The sequence below is a fragment of the Neoarius graeffei genome, chromosome 2 (genome assembly GCF_027579695.1).
Source record: "Neoarius graeffei isolate fNeoGra1 chromosome 2, fNeoGra1.pri, whole genome shotgun sequence".
Taxonomy (NCBI): domain Eukaryota; kingdom Metazoa; phylum Chordata; class Actinopteri; order Siluriformes; family Ariidae; genus Neoarius; species Neoarius graeffei.
Genome location: NC_083570.1, coordinates 38,393,375 through 38,418,559, shown reverse-complemented (window position 1 = coordinate 38,418,559; position 25,185 = coordinate 38,393,375). Strand labels below are relative to the sequence as shown.

At 43.5% G+C, this 25,185-nt stretch overlaps 1 protein-coding gene across 2 annotated transcripts in view; it reads left to right on the top strand.

The window, feature by feature from the left end:
• Positions 1 to 25,185, top strand: part of aida (axin interactor, dorsalization associated) — a 52,843-nt gene that overhangs the window by 17,349 nt on the left and 10,309 nt on the right. For both annotated transcript variants that reach the window (XM_060914161.1, XM_060914160.1), the window contains 5 exons: positions 19,080 to 19,146; positions 19,267 to 19,320; positions 21,907 to 21,961; positions 23,201 to 23,264; positions 23,366 to 23,469. In XM_060914161.1, coding sequence (XP_060770144.1) covers positions 19,080 to 19,146; positions 19,267 to 19,320; positions 21,907 to 21,961; positions 23,201 to 23,264; positions 23,366 to 23,469 — 344 coding nt within the window. The remainder of the gene's footprint in view (positions 1 to 19,079; positions 19,147 to 19,266; positions 19,321 to 21,906; positions 21,962 to 23,200; positions 23,265 to 23,365; positions 23,470 to 25,185) is intronic.

Below are 25,185 nucleotides of genomic sequence, written 5' to 3'. Positions count from 1 at the left end.
AAGATGATCTGATTCAGCTTCAATCTGGAAAACCAGTAGCATCAACCAGTAGATTAGCCACACTGGCCCCTGAATTCGATTCCAGCACCCGGTTAATACGCGTTGGAGGCCGCCTACGTAGATGTGATGATATAAGTCAAGACACTCACATCCAGTTGTCCTTGACCCCACTCATAATATCACAAGGCTGATCATCCAACGGTATGACGAGGAGCTGCATCATCCTGGGCCAGAGCGAGTCTTCGCTGAAGTTAGGCGACGCTTTTGGATCCTGAGAGGTAGACAAGCAATCCGTAAGCTCCAGTACAAATGCCCTGAATGCCGTAAGTGGCGTGGCGCACCAGACATTCCACAGATGGCCGATTTGCCTCCCTCCAGCCTAAGGCTTTACAAGCCCGCCTTTCATTCAACTGGAATAGATTGCTTTGGCCCTTTCCAGATCCGAATGGGAAGGCGTAATGACAAGCGCTGGGACATCTTGTACAAGTGTCTTACCACCAAGGCCGTCTGTATAGATCTCCTGTCAAGCATAGACTCTGATTCGTTCCGTATGTCACTACGTCGTTTTGTGTCCAGAAGAGGTAAGCCACACGAGATCTTATGTGACAGAGGGACAAACTTCAGAGGTGGTGATGCTGAACTGAAGGAGGCATTTCAGGCCCTCCAACCTGCCTTGAAAGAGAAGCTTGCTGCCCAGCAGATTGACTTCTGTTATAACCCACCTAGTGCACCGCACTTTGGTGGATCCTGGGAGAGACAGATATGGTCTATCAAGGCAGCACTGGCCACAGTTCTTGGAGCACAAACTGTCCCGGAAGAGGTACTACGGACAGTCCTGGTAGAGATTGAAGGAATACTCAATTCCAAACCTTTGGGTTATGTGTCCTCGGATATCTCAGATCCTGACCCTGTGACTCCAAATTCTCTTCTGATGGGGAGGACTGATGCTTCTCTACCCCAGGTGATCTACCCAGAATCAGAGTTGCTAAGTCGCAAGAGATGGAGACACAGTCAAGTACTGGCTGATCAGTTCTGGGCCAGGTATATCCGTCATTACCTACCAAGTCAACAGATTCATCAGAAGTGGCAAAAGGAAAAGGAAGATCTGAAATTTGGCACAGTGGTGATGATTGTGGATCCTCAAGCCCCAAGGGCCCTCTGGCTCGTCGGTACAGTTAAGACAGTTCATCCTGGTTCAGATGGGAGAGTAAGGACAGCCGAAGTATTGAAGTATATGAAGGACCGGACCTACTTGCGACCGGTGGCAAGACTCATCCGACTTCCTGCACTTCCAGAAGACCCAGGATAGATGGCCTACCAGAAGCAAATCTGCACAGCAGATTTGGGGGCGGCTGTACAAAAGCCCATCTGATATCCTTTTATGTTATGCCAATTATTTAGTTGGCATAACATATGACTCTCACCTATGGTCATGAGCTTTGGGTAGTGACAGAAAGAACAAGATCGCGGATACAAGCGGCCGAAATGAGTTTCCTTCGCAGGGTGGCTGGGCGCTCCCTTAGAGATAGGGTGAGAAGCACAGTCACTCGGGAGGAGCTCGGAGTAGAGCCGCTGCTCCTCCACATCGAGAGGAATCAGCTGAGGTGGCTCGGGCGTCTTTTTCGGATGCCTCCTGGACGCCTCCCTGGGGAGGTGTTCCAGGCATGTCCCCCCGGGAGGAGGCCCCGGGGAAGACCCAGGACACACTGGAGGGACTAGGTCTCTCAGCTGGCCTGGGAACGCCTCGGTGTTCTTCCCGAGGAGTTGGCCGAGGTGTCTGGGGAAAGGGAAGTTTGGGCTTCCATGCTTAGACTGCTGCCTCCGCGACCCGGTCCCGGATAAGCGGAAGAAGACGAGACGAGACAATTATTTAGTTTCCTATTTTAGTCAGGCAGTTAATTGGCCACCCTTTAGATTTGAGGACCCTTTTAGGCCCCCTTTTGTGTTTGTTAGTAGCAGAAGGCAAGGTCAAGGTGGTAGCAGCAGTTGGATCATGTCTGCAGTCTTTCATAGATGTTTTATAGTTTTATGTGTGTGCATCTACTGAACCACACATGCATGCACAGAGACAATGTTTGTTTTGATATAAAGAAGAATTTATTCATGTGTTGTGGGTGTAAAGATAAATAAAGAAGACCTTTGCTTGGAAATACTTCTTCCTCATCACTGTTCTGATCGGACAACCTGTAGAGCTTGCTAACGGATTAGTAGCCAGAATTCATTTACCTACACATATGTTACACCCGGTTTGTTTTGTTTTCATGACTGCCATTTTTAAAAACGCGAGCGAAGATGGAGCAGCATGAAGAGCGGTTGATCGAGGAAGTGAGGAAGTACGTACATCTATACGACTCCAGTTCTAGTCATTATAAGTAACCGGAGGATAAACACTCCACTAACCACACCCACCAACTACTCCTAGCGATTTCGCGACTTCGCGCCCCCTTGCGTTGTGGCGGTGAATAACATCGCGCACGCCTATTACTCCCTGCTCAACGATAAATTACAACTGTCTTCGAAAAGCTATCTGCGAAAGCCTTGTCGCAAGAGCATGCAGAGGCCCTTATGGCCCTTTTCCGCTACCCTTTTTCAGCTCGCTTCAGCTCACTTCAGCCCGACACGGCTCGCGTTTCGACTATCTAAGAACAGCACGACTCAGCTCGCTTCAGCCCTGCTCAGCCCCCAAAACTCGCACGGTTTTGGAGTAGGGCTGAAGCGAGCCAAACCGAGCTGAGTGAGGCTAGGGGCGTGAGGAGACACTCCCCTGTGCACTGATTGGTGAGGAGGAGTGTCCTCACACGCCCACACATGCCCTGTGAGCATGCTGGGATCTGTAAACATCGTAAACCCGGAAGAAGGAGAATTACGAGAATCATGAAGCCTTATGCGCCTCGCCTCATCTATACGCTCTTGCCAGTATCTGTTGGCGTTGTCGGCGACAACAAGCCACAGCACCAAGACCAGCAACACTAACGACTCTATGTCCTCCATGTTTATTGTTTACTCTCCGGGTTGTGAGACTACCGCTTAAAAGGTCACTGATGTCACTGTTTGCGCCGCCTAACGATATCACCTGACGTCCACCCACTTTCGCTAACTCCACCCAATGTGTCCACCCACTTCCAGCCAGCACGGTTCAGCGCGGTTGTAGTCGAAATGCAACTCCAACAGCCCCACTCAGCTCGACTCAGCCCAACTCGGCACGGCACGGCTCAGCCCAACTCAGCCGCGTTGGTAGTGGAAAAGCGGCATTAATCTTATTTTATCAACATTTTCTTATTTCATTACCTTGGCTCATTATTTGGTTTAAGTCAAACACTGCATACTACACTGCGTACAGTACAATTCGTTTAATATGTGCAAAACAAAAAATACGAAATACAGGTGTGAAAAATAGAAAACATTTTAGTTTGAAACATACCAAAATGCAAATGTAAAACATGGCAAAATACAAAATTTAGTGACCACTGGCATCACTGGTGCTTGGCTGTGGGTCATCTATGTCATCATCAGCTATTGCAGTGCTGGGGCTGACGGGAGCATTTGCTCGTTTCATAAACCAGGAGCTGGGGCGGAAACTGTATGACAGTGTGCGCGAGGGAGTGTGAGACTACGCATGTGCCTGGAGCTGGAGCGGAAACTGTATGACTGAGTGCGCGAGGGCGTGTGAGAGAGACTGCACATGTGCTTGGAGCTGGAGCGGAAACTGTATGACTGAGTGCGCGAGGGCGCGCGAGAGAGACTGCGCATGTGCCTGGAGCTGGAGCGGAAACTGTATGACGGAGTGCGCGAGGGCGCGTGAGAGAGACTGCGCATGTGCCTGGAGCTGGAGCGGAAACTGTATGACGGAGTGCGCGAGGGCGCGCGAGAGAGACTGCGCATGTGCCTGGAGCTGGGGCGGAAACTGTTGTACACGGCGAGAGGCGCTGCCAGGAGCTGGGGCGGAAACTGTTGTACGGTCAGCTAGCTCAGCTGGGAAACACTTGCCAGTCATAACCAGACGGTCGTAAAGTCGATCGGTCATAAGTCGCATAGGTCGTAAGTCGACGAGTACCTGTACCTGGGGTCAACTGTGCAGGAAAATGGTGGCTGCGATAGTGAGGTGAGAAAGAGAGTGTAGGCAGGGTGGAGCAGTTGGAGAAGAATTTCAGGAGTCATTTGTGATAGGAAAGTCCCAGCAAAAGTGAAGGGTAAGATGTACAAGACGGTAGTGAGACCAGCTGTGATGTATGGATTGGAGACCGTACCCTTAACGAAGAGACAGGAGGCAAAGTTGGAGGTGGTGGAGTTGAGGATGTTAAGGTTTGCGATGGGAGTGACAAAGTTGGACAGGATAAGGAACGAGCACATCAGAGGGACAGCACATGTGGATAGCTTGGGAATTAAGCTAAGAGAGATGAGAATGAGATGGTATGGGCACATCCTGCGAAGAGATGCAGAGCATGTTGGAAGGAGAATGTTGAGGATGGAGCTGCCAGGCACACGAAAACGAGGAAGGCCAAAGAGGAGATACATGGATGTGGTGAGAGAGAACATGAAAGTGGTAGGTGTGGTAGAGAAGGATGCGGATGACTGGGAGCAATGGAGACGAAAGAGCCGCTGTGGTGACCCGCAATCGGGAGGAGCCAAAAGAAGAAGAAGAATTATTACCAGTATTACCCAGGTAGTACTGTACAAGTAAGTAGGCATATTGCACAAGAGCCATGGTTAGCAGTTCGCTGTAAAGTACTGATGCTGATAGTCAGTGCACATAGTATATGTTCAGAGAAGTTTCTATGGATGTAGAAGTGATCTGAACAGTATTGTTCATTATTGTGAGGAGCGTCTGGTGCTGTGCTTGGTGAGGTGCCGGTTGTACAGTCTCACAGCAGTAGGGAGGAAGGAGCTACTATATCTCTCCTTAACACACCGCAGATGGAGGAGCCGGTCACTGAAGGAGCTGCCCAGTGCTGCTACTGTCTCCTGCAGTGGATGGGAGGTGTTCGCCATTAAGGATGACAACTTGGCCAACATCCTCCTCTCCCCCACTACGTCCACTGATTCCAGTGCACAGCCCAGGACAGATCCTGCCTTCCTAATCAGCTTAAGTTTTTTTCCTCTCTGCTGTTGTGATACTGCTTCCCCAACATAAAAAGAGTTCAGAAATGGACCCTGTACTCCAAAGGCCCTGAGCCTCCTCAGCAGGTGGAGTCTGCTCTGGCCTTTCTTGTACAGGGCGTGTGTGTGATCAGTCCAGTCCAGTTTATTGTTCAGATGAACACCCAGGTACATGTAGCTTCTAATGATCTCAATGTCCTTTCCCTGAATGTTCACTGGGGTAGGTGCAGAGAACCTCATCCTGTGGAAATCCACCACCAGTTCCTTGGATTTACTTGTGGATATACAAAGCAACCAGGATGGCAGTCGCTGAAAGCCTCATGTAGGGGTAGAAGGAAACGAGGATGTAGACATAATGGCAAACCAATCAGTGAAATCACAAACAATTAATCTGCAAATTCCATTATGTAAAGCCGAGGCTAAAACCATCATTAAGAGTCAAGCAGAAAAAATATGGCAGGAGTACTGGGACACCAGCGATACAGGAAGACAGCTTTACAAAATACAAAAGCGTGTGGGGAGCAACAGAAGAGAAGAAGCTGTCATCACCTGTCTAAGAATAGGCCATACAGCACTCAACAAGACACTTCATGTAATAGGAAAACATCCGACTGGGTTATACAGATGTTAATCAGCCAGAATCAGTGCAGCATGTGGTAGTGGAATGTGACTTCTATAAGGAGGAGAGAAAGAAACCAAGTGAAGCACTTAAAGAAATAAAGCTTAACCTCACACTAGAGAATATCTTAGGTAAGGCATTAGGACATGTATATGGCCAACTAATAACATTTTTAAAGAAACAAGTGTAATACAGAAAATTTAGTGTTTTGTTTTTTTTTTTTTCCCCCTGCCAATCTTCTGTTCCACACTCCAATCCAGTAGGTGGCGGTAACGCACCTTTAAGCTGGCTTGCCAACTGCCATTAAACCCAAAAGAAGAAGACATCACTGAAAGCGTGTCTGTAAACAATGCTGAAGTTTCTCAGTATTCCCACGATTTGAACGGTTGAACGAAGATAGATGTGTGGTTTTGACCCATATTATTTAAAAAAAGTCAGCCTTTTGAAGATGCGCTTCTACCGACCATCAAGTACAGGTCATTTCATCCAAAGCCTTTTTGATACGCGCTATAAATTATTTTATACTTCAGGTATTTTGTTTGTTCAGAAAAGGAGGAATTCTCAACAGAATTTGACCTAAGCAAAACACATTTTTGTAAAGAAAATGAGTGCCATAGCATGTGCGCTTCGACACCAAAGAGCGTGCTAAGGGGGGATAACCACATTGGCCCATGCCACTTGCTGACCCTGGGATGAGTTCACTCCCTTGTCATTGCCGGCTGCTTGCTTGCATGTCTATGGCTACGTTTACATTACGTCGAATCAGCGGATCATCAGATTAATGTTCTTAAAATGATTCGCGTTTACACTAAAACTGTTAGCCGTGCACACAGCAACACCAATACGCGGATACGCTCGGCTCCGCAGGCATCCTGCGCTCCAAATCACTCCGCCCTGAACAGCGAGTGCCCTCTGGAGGGTGCGCACTCCGGCCCTGCGCAGCTCACAGAGCGCGCGAGTGAAGTGAACAAGCCACGATTCGGGACTGAGCCGCTGTGTGTGAGATCCCAGCGCATATCACTTATTACTTGCAAGTGGAAGGATGGCAAGCCTAAAGACAATCATAACTACACAATGGGCAGTATTTGCATCAGTATTTGCAGTATTTTCATACTTTTATACTCTTTAATGAAAGGTGATACAAGGCGGAAGTCTGCGCCGTTTTTCAGCAGTCGCGTCACATGACCAACGCCAGCGAATCAGGAAGGTGGATGTCACAGTGACGTTGTCCAATGAGACGCCAGCTAGAGCTCAGCACAGCGTATTCGCGTATTCTCAATGTTTACACAGCACCGGAGCTGATACGATCTAGATTGAATACGTGGACGCTGGCGGATTCCCGTTTCCCCGCTTTTTCAGGGGGGTTAATGTAAACGGACAGTGCATCCGCGAAGAAAACGAGACAGATACGGTCTAGTGTAAACGTAGCCTATGTTTCCAGGTGGATCATATTAAATCTTCAGGTGTGGTGCAGTGCTCACACTGGGGCTTTGTTCGCGAATCCCGGGCTGAGGCGCGGTCCTACCGACCCAAGACCGTGCTCTTTTGCAGGGGGAGGCTTAGAGGGAGGTGCCTGTAAAATTTGGCTTCTCTGTGAGGTCCGTTGGCCGAGTTATTCTTTTTTTAAAGCCAGCTGGATTATGTTAAATCTTTAGGCGCTGAGCAGCGCTCTAGCGGGGCTTTCATTTGCAAACACTGGAATACCTGAAATATAAAATAATTGATGGTGCATATGAAAAAGGCTTTGGATGAAATGTCTTAACTATTGGATGAAGTGTCCTGATCCCCTCATCTTCTCTCTATACTAAGCGTCAGAGTTTCCTCGCCCTCTTTCCGAATCACGGATGAAATTCTAAAAAATCGGAATGTGCCACGGTCACGAATACTGTTGTGACCACAACCATATACAGCACAAAGATACGGCATAGCTAAAAGAAAGCTTAAAGCAGTGGAAAAACAAAGAGTTGTGTACGTGTGACTGTTTTGTATGGAATGTCGCTTGACCCAACATTTGTATATCCACCAACATGGCCAACATCCGGGTTTCTATTTTGCTTTGACGTCACTTGCAAGTCAAGGATTTTACAGTCTGAAGCAGCAGGGTGATGCAGTGGTTAGCACTGTCGCCTCACAGCAAGCAGGGTGTGGGTTTTGTGTGGAGTTTGTATGTTCTCCTTGTGCCTGTGGGTTTCCTCTAGGTGCTATGGTTTCCTTCCACGGTCCAAAGACATACAGATTAAGTCATCCGGCTAGTCTAAATTGTGTGAATAGTGTCGTGGAAACTCTCAAAAGTTAAACTCTCCCAAGCGAAAATGATTCAGTCAAGGAGGTTGCAGAAAAGTTTAGACTTTTATGAAATCAATTAATAAAAGCCGAGTTTGGTCTGCAGAGTGAACCGACTCAAAATCACAACGTTCTCATTTTATACAGTTTCAAAATAACACGGTGTATACAAACAATCTCATTGGTTAACATGTCGCATCATACCACTTCAATGTTTTCTACTGGGCAGTACAGCTCACGCTTCTCGTATTTTGTATCAACCGAGCCAAATTTTCCAGTATGAACAGTCAATTTAGAAAGAATCAAAACATGTATGATAAGAAGTGATACATCGTGAACAACATAGCATTCAGAACGTACAATATGTGATTCAAAATGACTGGAGTCAAATCAGTATAAGATAAAGATTGATGCAGGCTGCAAGTGCAAACAAGCACAACACTCAATAGAGTACAATCATGGCCTTGGTCAGTGATGCACATTGCAGCTGTGGAGCTTGTGTTGTAACAATACCCGATTTAGAATAACTTGATAAAATGCTTTACGTTAGCATGCAAAACACTCCAGAATGAACAATTGTTTAATTCAACATGGCCTTGGCTAACTCATCTCATCCCCTCATTATCTCTAGCTGCTTTATCCTGTTCTACAGGGTCACAGGCAAGCTGGAGCCTATCCCAGCTGACTACGGGTGAAAGGCGGGGTACACCCTGGACAAGTTGCCAGGTCATCACAGGGCTGACACACAGACACAGACAACCATTCACACCTACGGTCAATTTAGACCAGGGGTCGGCAACCCTAGGCACGCGTGCCACAACTGGCACGCCGAGGAATTTCCAGTGGCACACTGACGATGATACACAAACCTAATTATTCATCTCATCTCATCTCATTATCTCTAGCCGCTTTATCCTTCTACAGGGTTGCAGGCAAGCTGGAGCCTATCCCAGCTGACTACGGGCGAAAGGCGGGGTACACCCTGGACAAGTCGCCAGGTCATCACAGGGCTGACACATAGACACAGACAACCATTCACACCTACGGTCAATTTAGACCAGGGGTCGGCAACCCTAGGCACGCGTGCCACAACTGGCACGCCGAGGAATTTCCAGTGGCACACTGACGATGATACACAAACCTAATTATTCAACACATTAAAAATGTTCAAACGTCATCTTGAACTGTCATTGGCTTTTGCATGGCGAGCATGCCTGCTCTTTTAGCATGACTACACAATATAGCGCCCCCCTCCCAGTGTTGCCAGATACTGCTGACGTTTTCCTGCCCAAAATATGTTCAAAACCCGCCAAAATGCACTTAAAACCGCCCAATCTGGCAACACTGTCCCCTCCCCATATTTCTCACGAGATGGGCCCACTTGATGCAGCAGTTGCGCTAAGATGACAAAGAAGCCGACAGTTCGGGCTTTCCTCTCCTCATGGACCAAAGAATATGGGTTCGTTTCTCAGAGGGACCGTGCTGTGTGCACGTTGTGTTTTGAAACTGTTGTGTGTCGAACATCCAGTGTTAAACGTCATTTTGAGGCAAAGCACGAAAAGACTTTCAAAGATCAGGCAGATAGGGACGAATCAATCTCACGCGCAGTGTGCGGATATGGGAAGCAAGCCCACACTTTAAAAGTCTTTACCTCAGCTAAAAACAATGCCACTGAAGCTAGCTATATAATTTCTCACTGCATAGCTAAACATGGAAAGCCATTCACAGACGGTGAATACATTAAGGAGGCCTTTCTCTCCGGCTCGGATAGTCTTTTTGAGGGGCTGCCAAATAAAGAGACAATAAAATCAAGAATAAAAGACATGCCTGTATCAGCCAGAACTGTTGAGCGGCGAATTGGTGAAATGGCAGAAAACGTAAGCGTGCAGCAAACAACTGGCATAAAAGATGCAGCGGTATTTAGCATTGCGCTTGACGAAAGCGTAGATGTGAATGATGTGGCATGTTTGGCAGTGATGGCAAGATATTGTGATGTGACTGTGAGAGAGGAGCTCTGCTGTTTAAAGCCAATGAATCCTGCTGGGCATCTTTACCCGAAAAGTTCAACTGTCTTCGCAATATCGCACTGGCTTTATTGTCAGTGTTTGGATCAACAGATCTGTGTGAACAGATATTTTCGCACATGAAGAATGTACTTTGCCCCTCCCGAAGTCGTCTGACAACGGGCCATTCGGAAGCATGCGTCCAACTTAAAGTGACCAATTACCATCCCCACATCTCGGAGCTAAGTAAGGGGAAGCAGGGCCAGGGATCACATTGACTGATAGGCAAAACATTTATTTTGTAACAAGGTGTAGGTGCATTTGGGTAATTGAGTGATCAATCTAATTAAATCTGAAGGTTAATAATTAAAATTGAATCAGTCTCATTTGAATCATACCATTTAATCGTTTTCATTGAATCAGTCTCCTATTATCATTAAATCACTCATGGAATCAGTCTCATTAATTAATACCATTAATTTGTGCTTAATAATAAATTACCAAACAGCTAAATTATGGTATATTCCAAATTATTATGATCACTTACCGTATTACATAACTTATATGCACCTTTTAGAATTCTTTGGAGATTGGGCAACTTGAGAAATATTGGAACACAAATAAACACACAGTTTCAATAATAAATGAATTTATTATAACAAAGATAAAAATGGATAATAGCAGATGGAATCATTATCTACAAATATGATATGGTGTGTGTGTGTGTGTGTCCACGTGGTGGAGGCCTAGCTTGGTTGCTAGCTAAGACAAAGGGATGTTATCTAAGTAGAACAAAGGAGTAGCTCTGTTGCTAACTAAGGTGTGTTTGTGGGTGTGAGGCCTTGTGTAGCTAAGCTAAGACAAAGGAAAGCTAGCTAAGGTGTGTTTGTGAGTGGTGGCCACGTGGTGGAGTTGACCACGTGTTACTAATGTGTGCTTGTGTGTGTGTGTGAGTGAAAGGCCCTATGGCCTGAGCAGAAGGCTAGCGTGGGATGCTAGCTAGGTATGTTCGTGTGTGTCCACGTGGTGTAGGGATCACCACGTGGGATTTGAGGAGAACAAAGGAGTTAGCATGGATTGCTAGCTAAGGTGTGTTTGTGAGTGGCCACGTGTTTGTGTAGGCCTAGATTAGCCTCGTGTGGCTAAGCTAAGACAAAGGAATGCTAGCTCATAACACTACTAAATCCACTGAAATCTTGATGAGGTCAAGATGTGTGATAAGGGAATTAAAGTGTTAGTGAGGAATAGAGAAGCATGCACAGCCTATCAAACAATTGAGAGATTAAAAATATAACGATGATCAATTCAACACGCTGCGTGTCTACAGTGTAACAATTAAAACAATCCTGAGTTTAAATTCACACTATTTCAATAAAAGCTAATTCCTAAGACTAGGTTTGATTATGCCCCAAAATTCCAGTCTTACTTCCGTATTTCGCTTCTACGCGAGATTATGAGAAGATGTCCCGAGACTTTTGGAGTTTTCACCGTTGTGGAGATCTCCGTGAAGCACAGGGAATTACTTGGAGAGGCTGAGTTCACAGGAGCCTGTAAAGCACGTCTGTGGAATAGTCAAATAAATAGTCAAAGGACTCCCATTGTAACTGAGGGGCAAACATAATGTTGGGTGAGGGGAGGCAGTAATAACTGCAACTAAACGTTTCCGGTAACTGTCGATCAGTGGTGCACACCGGATTGGAGGAATTTTAGCCCATTCCTCCATATAGAACAGCTTCAACTCTGGGATGTTGGTGGGTTTCCTCACATGAACTGCTTGCTTCAGGTCCTTCCACAACATTTTGATTGGATTAAGGTCAGGACTTTGACTTGGCCATTCCAAAACATTAACTTTATTCTTCTTTAACCATTCTTTGGTAGAACGACTTGTGTGCTTAGGGTCATTGTCTTGCTGCATGACCCACCTTCTCTTGAGATTCAGTTCATGGACAGATGTCCTGACATTTTCCTTTAGAATTTGCTGGTATCATTCAGAATTCATTGTTCCATCAATGATGGCAAGCCGTCCTGGCCCAGATGCAGCAAAACAGGCCCAAACCATGATACTAACACCACCATGTTTCACAGATGGGATAAAGTTCTTATACTGGAATGCAGTGTTTTTTCCTTTCTCCAAACATAATGCTTCTCAGTTAAACCAAAAAGTTCTATTTTGGTCTTATCCATCCACAAAAACATTTTTCCAATAGCCTTCTGGCTTGTCCACGTGATCTTTAGGAAACTGCAGATGAGCAGCAATGTTCTTTTTGCAGAGCAGTGGCTTTCTCCTTGCAACCCTGCCATGCACACCATTGTTGTTCAGTGTTCTCCTGATGGTGGACTCATGAACATTAGCCAATGTGAGAGAGGCCTTCAGTTGCTTAGATGTTACCCTGGGGTCCTTTATGACCTCGCTTACTATTTCACGCCTTGCTCTTGGAGTGATCTTTGTTGGTCGACCACTCCTGGGGAGGGTAACAATGGTCTTAAATTTCCTCCATTTGTACACAATCTGTATGACTGACTGTGGATTGGTGGAGTCCAAATTCTTTAGAGGTGGTTTTGTAACCTTTTCTAACCTGATGAGCAGCATCAACACTTTTTTTTTTTTTTTTTTTTCTGAGGTCCTCAGAAATCTCCTTTGTTCATGCCATGATACACTTCCACAAACATGCATTGTGAAGATCAGACTTTGATAGATCCCTGTTCTTTAAATAAAACAGGGTGCCCACTCACACCTGATTGTCATCCCATTGATTGAAAACACCTGACTCTAATTTCACCTTCAAATTAACTGCTAATCCTAGAGGTTCACATACTTTTGCCACTCACAGATATGTAATATTGGATCATTTTCCTCAATAAATAAATGACCAAGTGTATTTTTGTCTCATTTGTTTAACTGGGTTCTCTTTATCTACTTTTAGGACTTGTGTGAAAATCTGATGATGTTTTAGGTCATATTTATGCAGAAATATAGAAAATTCTAAAGGGTTCACAAACTTTCAAGCACCACTGTATGCGATGTGCTGCCTTCATTGCTGGGGGTCGTTCTTTCCTTTTTTGCCAAATAGCTTCAGGAAAATCCTCATCAATATAGATGCTTGAGCCCTTTAAATTCTTGGTTTTATCCAGAACAGTAAACTTGTCCTTTAGCTGCAGAAATCTGACAACAATAGGTCGGGGCCTTTCAGATGACACTGGCTTCCCGATCTTATGAGCCCAATCCAACTCTGTTTTTGAGTGCTCCAGTTGTAATTTTTCACTGAATAGCTTTTTCACTTTTCCTTCAGGTTCATATGCCTTTTCTTTCTCAGATTCTTCAATCCCATCTACAACAATATTGTGGCATCTTGACTGACCCTCTAAGGCTACAGCCACACGACAACGGCAACGAGATTTTTTTTTTTTAAATATCGCGTCCACATGGGCAACGGATCAGTAAAATTTCAGGTACATATGGCAACGCAACGCTTGCTGAAAACGATGCAATACACATGCCACACCACTACGTGCGCTGTAAGACGGTCCCATCGGAGACACCAGAACAATAGAAGAAGTAGACGCATGCACATAAACCCCTTCTTCTGTAGCATTAGCCACATAAAGTTTTGATTATTAATCAGTAGCGTAAAACGAAAGACACGGAAAGAGGAATGAATGGGGGTAGATGGAAGCCGGTACGCCAACATTCTGACATCCTCCAGAATTCTTTAATGGTCCGGAATAAATTGAATGCTACACATTGATGGATTACTTTGTTCTTCTATGCCCTTTTTGAGGAATGTATTGTCGGACTTAAACCAACATCTGAAGAGGTGAGATCGCTCCTTTTTTTTTTTTTCCTATGTTTGCTGGCGGGATTGTTTTTGTTTTTGGAAAGCGCACAGGCGGTGCACGGTTTGGTACTGCTTCCGCAGTGTTTGGACTAAAGACTCTGCCCTAAGGGCTATTCTCTCTCTCTCTCTCTCTCTCTCTCTCTCTCTCTCTCTCTCTCTCACTTTGCACCATTACACAATAAATATTCACAGTGAAAATATTTTGTAAGCGCGTTTCATGAACCAAGTTATAGGATTTGTTGACAACTTGCATCGAGTTCGTTACACTTCTACCCGGCGTGAAGCACTGACAGTCATGTGGTTGTGACGTCATCGTAAACAAATCCGTTCTACTCATCCAGACGACTTCGCAATGGCGCCGTTGCCAGATTTTTTTCACTCTGGAACCCGTTCTCAAAAGATTTCGTTTTGGGGCACCCAAAACGCCGGTGCCGTGTGGACGCCAGGCCGAAACGATAAACAATTTTATCAGATTCACCTGAATCCGTTGCTGTGTGGACAGGGCATAAATCAGGGCTGGCCAATTAATTTTCTCAAGGGGCCACATGAGAAACTTGGACTGTTGTGGAGGGCCGAATCAACAGGCTGAACTTAACTCTGCTCAACTTAACTTTGTTAAAACAGCAGTAAATTGTCTGGTTTTGATTAGACTATGAAAATGTAGTGCAGGCCAATTATTATTATTTTATTTTTAGCATTCTTTTAACATTACAACATTGAAAATGTGCATGTTTTTTGCAGTATTTCAAAGAGCAGTGTTTAATCAACTTTATACAAGTTCTATGTGTTATTTCTGTTTGGTTGTTGTCCAGTTAACACATTTTTGAGGGCTAGCGGCTAACTTGCATCTCGCGTAAACAGTAACAAGGATGATACATACGCACACAAATGAATGTACATAAATTAAAAAAAAAGGGGGGGGAACCCCAGTAGCCTTCAAAATGAAAGCATTGCAGCATTGTATGGTGTGCATGACATGCAGTGGACTTATTTATGTTTAATTTGTAATTTCATGTTGACCTCAGGTGGGCTGGTCAGGGACAAACAAAAGGCCAGATGTGGCCCTGGGGCTGTACAATGTCCAGGTCTGCTCTAAATAGTCTATCTTGTTTGAGATTGAAGTCCAGTTTTTGTAACTCTTGTCCAAATCTGTCCTGGTTTCATTACAGTTCTTTAACCAAGTTTTGCACAAGTTTTTAAAATAATCAGACTCTTTCTGAGTCATTTCTAGACTCACCTTGAAATCACAGACTTGGTTTAACAGCTCATCAGTTCTTCTATTTGCAGAATCCACTATGATCTGGACACATGTTTTGAAGCCTTTTTTTTTTTAAACTGTTGCTCAAGCAAAGTTCTGGAGAAATCTTTTTGTTGATCCAACAACTGGTTGTTGGTACAGTTGAGGTCAGAAGTTTACATACAGTGACATGAATGTCATCTTGGATATGAATGTCATGGCAATATTTTGGCTTTCAGTAATTTCTTGAACTGTTCTTTTTCTGTGGCAGAATGTACAGCATACATCTTTATTTAAAAAAAAACACTAGAATTTGGTGCACAAGTTTTAATTTCCTTTGGGTTTTCTGAACTCAACACATGGTCAAAAATATACATACAGCACACCTAATATTTGGGTAAAATGTCTCTTCTCAAGATTCACCTTGACCAAACATTTTTGTTTACCATGAACAAGCTTCTGGCAGAATTCTGGTTGGATATTTCATGACTCTTCATGGTAGAATTGGTAGAGTTCAATTAAATGTATTTTTCTTGGTATGGACTTATAAGCACCGTCCGTATATTTTCAATAGGGTTGAAGTCAGGGCTCATTTTAAGCTTAATGTTAGCCTGCTTTATCCTCCACAACCAGCTCTGATGCGTGTTTGGGTTCATTGTCCTGTTGTAACTCCCAAGTCGTGTTCATTTCTGATGGTTTATGCTGAAGAATTCTGAGGTAGTCCTCCTTCATTATTCCATCCACTTTGTGCAATGAACCAGTTCCACTGGTAGCAAAACAGCCCCAGAGCATGATGCTGCTACCACCACAACCAGCTGGTACAATGTTCCTCTGTACGTCGTGGTCATTGTGGCCAAACAACTCAATCTTTTGTCTCATCTGACCATACAGCTATCCTCCAGAAGGCTTTTTCTTTGTCCATGTGGTCAGCTTCAAACTTTAAGCTTGAAGGTGTCAATTTTGGAGCAGTGGGTTATTTCTTGGATAGCAGCCTCTTAGTCCATGGTGATCTGAACTGTAGACAGTGATCCATCAGCTTCCAGTTCATGGCAGGGCTGTGCCATGGTGGTTCCCAGGTTGAGCCTGACCATCCAAACCAATTTCCTTTTAGCTGAGGGTGACAGTTGGGGTTTTCTTGAAGCAAAGTGGCTTGGCAAAGTGACAACACCTCACAGTAACTTGGTACAATTGTTTGAACTGATCTTGGAATTTGCAGTTGTTTAGAAACGGCTCCAAGAGATATTCCAGAGTTGTGTATATCTGCGATCCTCTTTCTCAGATCTGCACTGAGCTCCTTGGACATTCCCATTTTACTGTGTGTTGGTCAATCCAATGAGCGCTGTAAACAAACCGTTTTTATGAAGGCACAGAGAAGCTACCAGCTGTAGTCAATCATGATCACTAACAGGAAGTTAAGAGACCTCGGCCTTGGCAAGAAAAGACGTTTTGGAAGTTTCAGCGTCTCTGAATTAATAATCTAAGTGAGCATATGCAAACTTTTGACCCTGTATGTATAATTTTTACCGTGTTGATTTCAGAAAACCCAAAGAAAATTAAAACTTGTGCACCAAATTCTAGTGTTTTTTTTTTTTTATTAAAGATGCATGCTGTACAATCATTCCGCCACAGAAAAAGGAACAGTTCAAAGAAATTACTGAAAGCCCAAATATTGCCATGACCTTCACATCCAAGATGACATGTCACTGTATGTAAACTTCTGACCACAACTGTATGTTGCTCAGTGAGCAGTGGTAGCTCATGGTTAGGGCTCAGGGGTTCAAGCCCCAGCACTGCCAAGCTACCACTGTTGGGCCCTTGAGCAAGGCCCTTAACCCTCTCTGCTTCAGGGCTACTATGTCATGACTGACCCTGCACTCTGACCCCAACTTCCTAATAAGCTGGGATATGTGAAGAAAAGAAGTTCACTCCATTGTAATGTATATGTAACAAATAAATTATCTTCTCTTTCTTTTTCTATGGGGTTGCTATGTTAGGTGTTAGCTGTGGTCTCACCAGTGGTCACTAGGGTGTTGCTCAGTGGTTGCTATGGTATTCCAGATGGTTCCTAGGGTGTTGCTTGGTGGTTACTATGAAATTCTATATGTGCTGATGAGCTTGTGGATATCCTAAGACCTCTTTAACATCACTGTGAGCCAGGCAGTTGTACCTGTGTCCTTCAAGATGACCACCATCCCTGTGCCAAAAACAAATTGCCCATGGCCTGCTTCAGTGGCCCATTGTACTCACACCCATCATGAAGTGCTTTGAGTGGCTAGTCCTGAAACACATGAAGAGAGCAGTGTTCCCACCACACTGGACCCATTCCAGTATTGCTGACCATCTTAACTGCTCAATAGAAGATGCCATATCTCTTGCTATCCACCTGTCTGTGACTAAACAGGACAAAAAAAGACAATTATGTGAGGATGTTGTCCATAGGCTTCAGTTCAGAGTTCAATACAACTATCCCACAGCAACTGATAGAAAAGCTGAGGTTGCTGGATTCAACCACCTTCCCCTGTAACTGGATCCTGGACTTTCTGACTGGGAGACTTCAGTCCACCAAGATCGGCAGCACTACCTCCAGCACCACCACACTGAACACCAATGTACCCCAGAGCTGTGTGGTCAGTCCTATGCAGTTTATACTGCTGACTCACCACCTGTGTTGCACACGGGTATTCCAGGGTATTGTTAAGCTGTCACATTGGTATTTCAGATGGTTGATTACTATATAGTATTCCGGATGGGTGCTGAGGGGTTGATTATGTGATTACTATGGCATTCCAGGCAGTTGCTAGGGCATTGCTATATGGCAACTATGGTATTCCCAGTGGTTGCTTGGTGTAGCTAGGCTGTTGCTATGGTATTCCAGGTGGTTGCCATAATTCCAATTTAAAAAAGTTCATCAGATACAGTATAGTAAGAAACTGTGCATTAACATTTGCAGAAAATGCTATTTAAAAAATGGTTTGCTGCACATGTTTACTTCTTTTCACAAAGTATGTGATTTGGCCAGGGGTGCCCAAATGTTTTCATGCAACTGTATACACTGAAGTATTTAATACTTCAGAGCAATTCCAGCGTTATGGACGTGACACTTGAACTCAAAATGGCAACAAATGACCCAGTGCATGTTTTATCGTCTCCCAGTATTTAAACAGGTGTTGCATATTTTAAGGCTGTACCATACTGGAGAAGTGATAGAACAAGAACAATTCCCATAGTACATCTAGGGCATGCCAGAAAATGCCAATAAAAGATGCGTTATGGATGTGACAGAAAAAGTATCACTTTTCTTGGGTGACTGTACATTTTTATCAAACTCTGTGAAATTGTAAACCTAATGTCGAAATGGAGATATCCATTTGATAGAGGGGTCCAAGGTGAATATTAAAAAATCTTTGTTTAAAATATTTTGTTTTTCATGCAGAGTTTCGGAAGGAAAAGTCAGCGTTATGGATGCGACGAAATTCCGTTATGGATGTGACGCGTCTGAAATAGACATGGCATATGTTTAGAAAATCAGCAATTTAACCACCATAACCCTTTGAAAAACTCTCTAAATATCAGCTAAAACTATCAAAGTTCTTAAATAATATTTAGGATGGCTATTTTTTTGCTGTTTTGTGGATTTTAGCATACATTTCTGTGGCTTGTGGCAATAATACAGAATTGTACATGATCAAAGTTGATTTTAGCTTGGGTTTTACATTATAAGAAAGAAAGACTGACAGTGACATTAGGTTGGTTACAAATTGGTTCAACTTATTCACATCTGTAAAATACAGGCCTAGGTGATATCTCTGGGAGTGGTTTTGATGTATTACATGCTGCTTTATTTTTGCATGGTGAGGTTGACATTTACATGGAATTGCCCTTCAATAAGTTTTGATCCCGTTTCAATCTTGGATTGTGTTTTGTGTAATATATATTATTATATAATATGAATAAGGCTGTATTTATGTGTACCTTACATTGAGTAAAAATATTTTGAATGACAGACTTGCACGGCAGCTGCAGAAAGAGGTCCAGTCATCAAATTCTCAGGATTTCACAGAGGAACAAAAGGTATGTGTTTTCTTTTACATCTGAATAAAATTTAAAAAGATGAACTGTGCTTAGTAGCACACTAATTCATTTTATCGTACTTAATATAGATAATCTGATAGAACATTTTATGTTTATTAGAAAACCCTGGGGAAAATTGCAGCATGTCTTGAAAAGCGAAGTGCTTCCTTACAGGTTGGTGATACTTTAAATAATTTAGCTCTGTGTTAGAACAAGGCTTTTATAAAAAGGTTGTCAATATGTGCATGCTTTACCAGCGCACACATTGATTTATGGATATACTGCTCACTACAGTACTGACGTTTTCTCACATATATATTTAAATTTGAGGATGTATAGACATTCATTCTATAGGGTTCCAAGGTTCTAAGAGTTGAGATGAGCTACTTTAACTCCAGCAAATTTCATGACAAAATGTAATAAATCTTAAGTGGTATCAGGCTGTTTCTTCACTTTATTTATCCCATTATAACAACTAGCAATGCAAACAGATTTCATGAATGATGTGTCCATTGCTGCTTAAGTGTTTAGCAACTGGAATATGATGACAAAACAATTAGCCAGTGTTCTCTTTCTTTTCCCTGACAAAGCGTTTCCTATGGGGAAATTCAATAAACAACTCATTGGGTGATGTATGAAGAGTTTAACAGATGGTAAAAAGGGAAAAAAAATCATTTTCATTATTAGCAGTGACTTAATTAGGGACAAGCTGTGTAGGTATACATTTATTTATACCAAAGTTTAGGTATAATTTATTTACATCTAGGTTTAGCTCCCTCTCTTGCCTCTTTGGTCACTGCCTCCTTTCCCCTGTTTGAATCCTTTGTCAGTCTTCCCACTGAATCTGCTACATGATCCCTGCTCTCCTCTCTCTCCTCATCACTGGACACATTATTTCCTCTTGTCTCCAGGCCAGCAAGATCTTCCCCTCCTAGTCCCTGGATGTCCGAAACACTTTGCTCCTACAGAATTGGTCTCTGTACAGCAGAGAGGAAGTGGAGAAAATCCAAGGCCCCTGCTGACCTTTCCTGCTACCATTCCTTCCTTGCTGAATTCTCATCCTCACTCAAATCAGCCAAGATGAAGTTTTATCACTCCAAAATTCACACCTCCATCTCCAACCCTCATCAACTGTTTTCTGTTTTCTCTTCTCTCCTCAACTCTCCACCACCTGCACCTCAGTCCTTTGTCACTGCAGAAGACTTCACAGTATTTGTTTTTTGAGGAGATGATCATGACCATCCACAGCTCCTTCACCATGCCTGCCTCTTTGCTGCATTTGACACTGTTGATCACACCATCCTCCTGTCATCCTTATCAGCTCTAGGGATCTGTGGGACAGCCCTAGACTGGTTCAAGTCCTACCTCTCCGGTTGCTCCTTCCAGGTTACCTGATCTGGTACTGTATCAGCACCACGCCCACTTACCACCGGTGTCCCTCAAGGTTCAGTCCTTGGTCTGCTTCTCTTCTCCCTCTACACTCAGTCTCTTGGCCCAATTATCTCTGCTCATGATCTATCCTACCACTGCTCTGCTTATGACACCCAACTGTTTCTCTCTTTTCCTCCTTCTGACACACAGATCTCTGCTCGCAGCTCTGCTTGTTTGCATGACTTCCAGATCTGGATGGACAACCATCACCTGAAGCTCAATCCAGGCAAGACCGAGGTAATCTACATTCCTGCTCCATCCTCTCCACCCCTGGACATTATCATCTCCATGGGGGACATCTCTATGTCGCCTTCATCCAGTGCGAAGAACCTAGGAGTCGTGCTCGATGACAAACTCTCCTCCTCAGTGAACATCACTGCAGTGACCCGGATGTGTAGATTCCTTCTCTACAACATCCAAAGAATCCGCCCTTTTCTTACCACCTACTTTACTCAGCTCCTGGTCCAAGCACTGATCCTCTCTTGCTTGGACTACTGCAACTCTCTCCTTGCTGGCCTTCCAGCTTCTGCCATCAGACCCCTGCAGCTCATCCAAAATGCTGCAGTTCACCTGGTCTACAACCTCCCTCTTTCTTCCCATGTCACTCCTCTGCTTGCCGACCTGCACTGGCTACCTATCGTGGTTCGCATCAAATTTAAGACCTTGAGAGCCTGGTAAGCTAGCACCAAGGGATTAGTGCCAGCATACCTCCAGAGCCTGATCCACCAACGCTCTGCTACTGCTGGTTGCCTGGCCCCTCCTCCTCGCCGCTCCTGCCCAGCCCACTCAAGACTACTGTCTGTTCTGGTTCCCTGTTGGTGGAATGACCTTCCTACTGAGGTCAGAACTGCCAACTCCCTGACCACCTTCAAGCGCAGACTGAAGACTTGCCTCTTCAGACTGCACCTCTCCCCTTCTCCTCTGCCCACTGTGTAACTGCGTTTTGGTCTTGACTAACCCAGGCTGTCTACAGTCTAGCTGTTTTGAGTTCTCTATTTAGTTATACTTTACATGGTTGGTTTGTTTCCTTGGCTGTTTGAGTATTGGTATTTCAACAGCATATTACACTAGGTATTGCTGTTACTTGTTCAGTTGGCACCTAGAACTTTCTTGTCTAGAAGTTCAGCACTTCATGTACCTGACTTTTGCACTTGTCCGTCGCTCTGGATAAGAGCGTATGCTAAATGCCATGTAATGTAATTCCATGCTATAGAAATTTCATACACCAGCTTAACTTAAATTGCTGACCACATGTATTTTATGCATAGACCTGACATACCTCAAATCCCCACAACCATTTCATCATCTTTCTACAATTTATTTTGTTAGAGCACACAGTCCCAAGAGGAATTTACCTTACAGGATCTGAAGAAACTGGAACCCAGTATGTACACAAAATTTACACACCACATCAAGAATATCGACATCATAATGTCATTATTGTGGGTTTTACACTAGTGCAGGTATATCGGGTGAGGTAGATTTGGTGGGGATTTTAAATATAAATATTGTTGAGCTGAAAAACGAACCACATGCCTGAGATCCAGACCCAACCAGTGAAGAAGGATAGGGACAATTAACACAAATGTTGCATTGGCCTATAAGTAGGATTTCCACAACTGACATTTGTCTGTCAAATAAACTGACTGTCCCTTAGAGACTGAATTTTTTGAGAATTGGGGGTTTACGTTGACCTGGAGACACTGTGTTTTTCTTGAAAAGAAATCTGCTTACCTTAGCAGCTGTGGCCATGGTGCAGGCTATGGCATACATACAGAGGTTAATTTGGCTACAGCAGTTTTATCCTCTTCAGTTAAATCTTTCCGGCAACATGATTGGGTATGAAAGGAGTATGCACCAAAGGCTCAATCTTTGCAAGCAAGGATGGGTCCTAGGAAATGAGAGATAGCAACCCTACCTACAAGATTAACCAACATGGTTGATGTGTCTAAAAAAGTGTCGTGTCCGTGCCAAAACATGACCGGTTTCCATGTCGACTTATAAAATTTTTTGTAATTTTACTCAGGGGTGGGCATTACAATGATGGTGTGTGTGATTTTAAAATGTCTCTGCAAGCTGTCTTTTATAGAGGCATCAGATATACTGTAGTAAACAGTTTTGTCAGTTGCATTGAAAAGGCTCAGACATGGCATCCCAGGTAGTTTTATGAACCAAACTTTACTCTGTCCACTAGTCCAGCTCATACACTCTCTCTCTCTCTCTCTCTCTCTCTCTCTCTCTCTCTCACAGACAAATGAAGAAACCATTAATAGTCAACAGTCAGGGGTTCCTTAAGGCGCTTGCGTTTCCTCCTCGTTTAGTTTGGCAACACATTAGCATAATTGGTTGAATCGGGTGAATTTTACACTGATCTGTCACTTTTAAATGCTGAAGAGATTAGTAGAGGTGATGTGCATTTTTTTTTTTTTTTAATTTAACGTTTTTAAACAAACAGTCCACACATGTAGATTGTCCTTCAGATTATTCATCGTTGGGCAGGGAGGTGGGCTTATAAAATATATATTTACAGATATAGTAAATTAAGTTCATGCTTACATAAAACATGGTGACAATTATGGTGGGTTTTTTCAGTGTTTTTAAATTTTTTTTTTTTTTTGAACAGTCATCAAAAATGTTCTCACTTATAACAAAGATTTCCCCTTTGATGTCCAACCAGTGCCTTTGAGGTAAATGTAAGGCATGTGCTGCATTCTTTTCTCCTATTATTCTTAAGCTGCGGGGTAGAGAGCGTGACAAATTATATTAATCCAGAATAAACTGCACTTAGGAAAATCTTTGCACCAGGGGAGGAAGAGAACCTAGATGTTGAGGAGGAGCTGGACACGGCTACAGGAACCGGCTTGACGCCGTCCTTCCCCTCAAGGGTACCAGGTACCACTTTCCATACTTAACTGATGTATGATGATAAAGTATTTTTGTTATTAGATGAGACAACCATAAGTAAACATACCCTTCCACAAACATGCGGTATATATGAAAAATGCATAGCGGATGTGGTAGACAATTAAGTACAAAGTTAACAGCGAATCTTTACCAGCTGTTCAAGCAAAGTGCTTCAAAAGGTGGGGTGGTGTGTGTGTGTGTGTGTGTGTGTGTGTGTGTGTGTGTGTGTGTGTGTGTTTTTTGCTTTTATTTATTTACTTTTAAATTAATCCTCATCCTCCATAGCTCTCATAAGCCTGTTGTGTTTATAGCCTGGACAAAACAGCCTGTGTTTCTCTCTTGTGTCTTTCTTGTGCGTGTGTTTTAAATGTGGGCCATGGAGCGGTGAAAAGAAGTCAAAATCTCAGTGAACATTTATAATTTATTAATGCTCAACGTAAAACCCAGTGAGCAGGAAACAACTTCACATATGGTGAGGGGGAAATAAGTATTTTGGACATCTTTTGTTGTTACTTAATATACCTCTAATGCATATATTCAGTTAAATTTTATGACATTTTATTTCTATAACACTTTTAATAGTAGACATTGTCACAAAGCAGCTTGACAAATATATAAATTACTGATATTAATTCATATATGTTACATTTATAACTTTATCCCTAATGAGCAAGCCACTTCATATTAACGCGCACAATCTCTTTTGACTTATAAATGTGAACAAAAAAGTAAGGGAAAAATATTCAGACACTTTCTTTAAAAAAAGAAAAAGATGCATGTCAATCATTTTGGTAATTTAGAATTCTTCTTGAACAATATACTCTGTTTAGATAAAACAAAAATTTAACTCTCTGATAATACATCAGAACATGATATTTGGAGAAAGAAGCACAAATATAATCCTTAGAATTATGATATAATCCCAAGAACATCACTTCTACATTGAAGCATGGTGGTGGGAGCATCATCCTATGAGAGCTGCCTCTCTGTAAAACAGTACTAGGTCAATCAACATCATCAAAGATGGATGTTTCAACAAACTTGCGACCCCAAACACACATCCAAAATAACACAAGAAGGCTGTGCATGGCCTGGAAGGTGTAACTACCAACACTGGCTTTGCAAAAAAGTAGTAATGTTGATGATTTGTGGTTTTGAATACTCCGGGTGCTCCGGTTTCCCCCCACAGTCCAAAGACATGCAGGTTAGGCTAATTGGTGACTCTAAATTGACCGTAGGTGTGAATGGTTGTTTGTCTCTGTGTCAACCCTGCTATGGCCTGGTGTCTTGTCCAGGGTGTATCCTGCCTCTCACCCATAGTCAGCTGGGATAGGCTCCAGCTTGCCCGTGACCCTGCACAGGATAAGTGGTTATGGATAATGGATGGATGGATGTTTGATCTCAAGGGCAGCACAATGGTGTAGTGGTTAGTGCTGTTGCCTCACAGCAAGAAGGTTCTGGGTTCGAGCCCAGTGGCCGACGGGGGCCTTTCTGTGTGGAGTTTGCATCATAAAACCAGCCAGAGGCCATGTGTTGCAATCAAACTGCCATTAAAAACCCCATTGAGATGCTTATTCCAAATGCAGTGGAACCAAACTCCAAAGAATGCTCCTAAAACCTGAATAATATCGGCATATCCTAATTGGAAGATGCTAAATTTGGAATATCCAAACAGAATATGCTGTTTACGTGAGCCGTATTAAA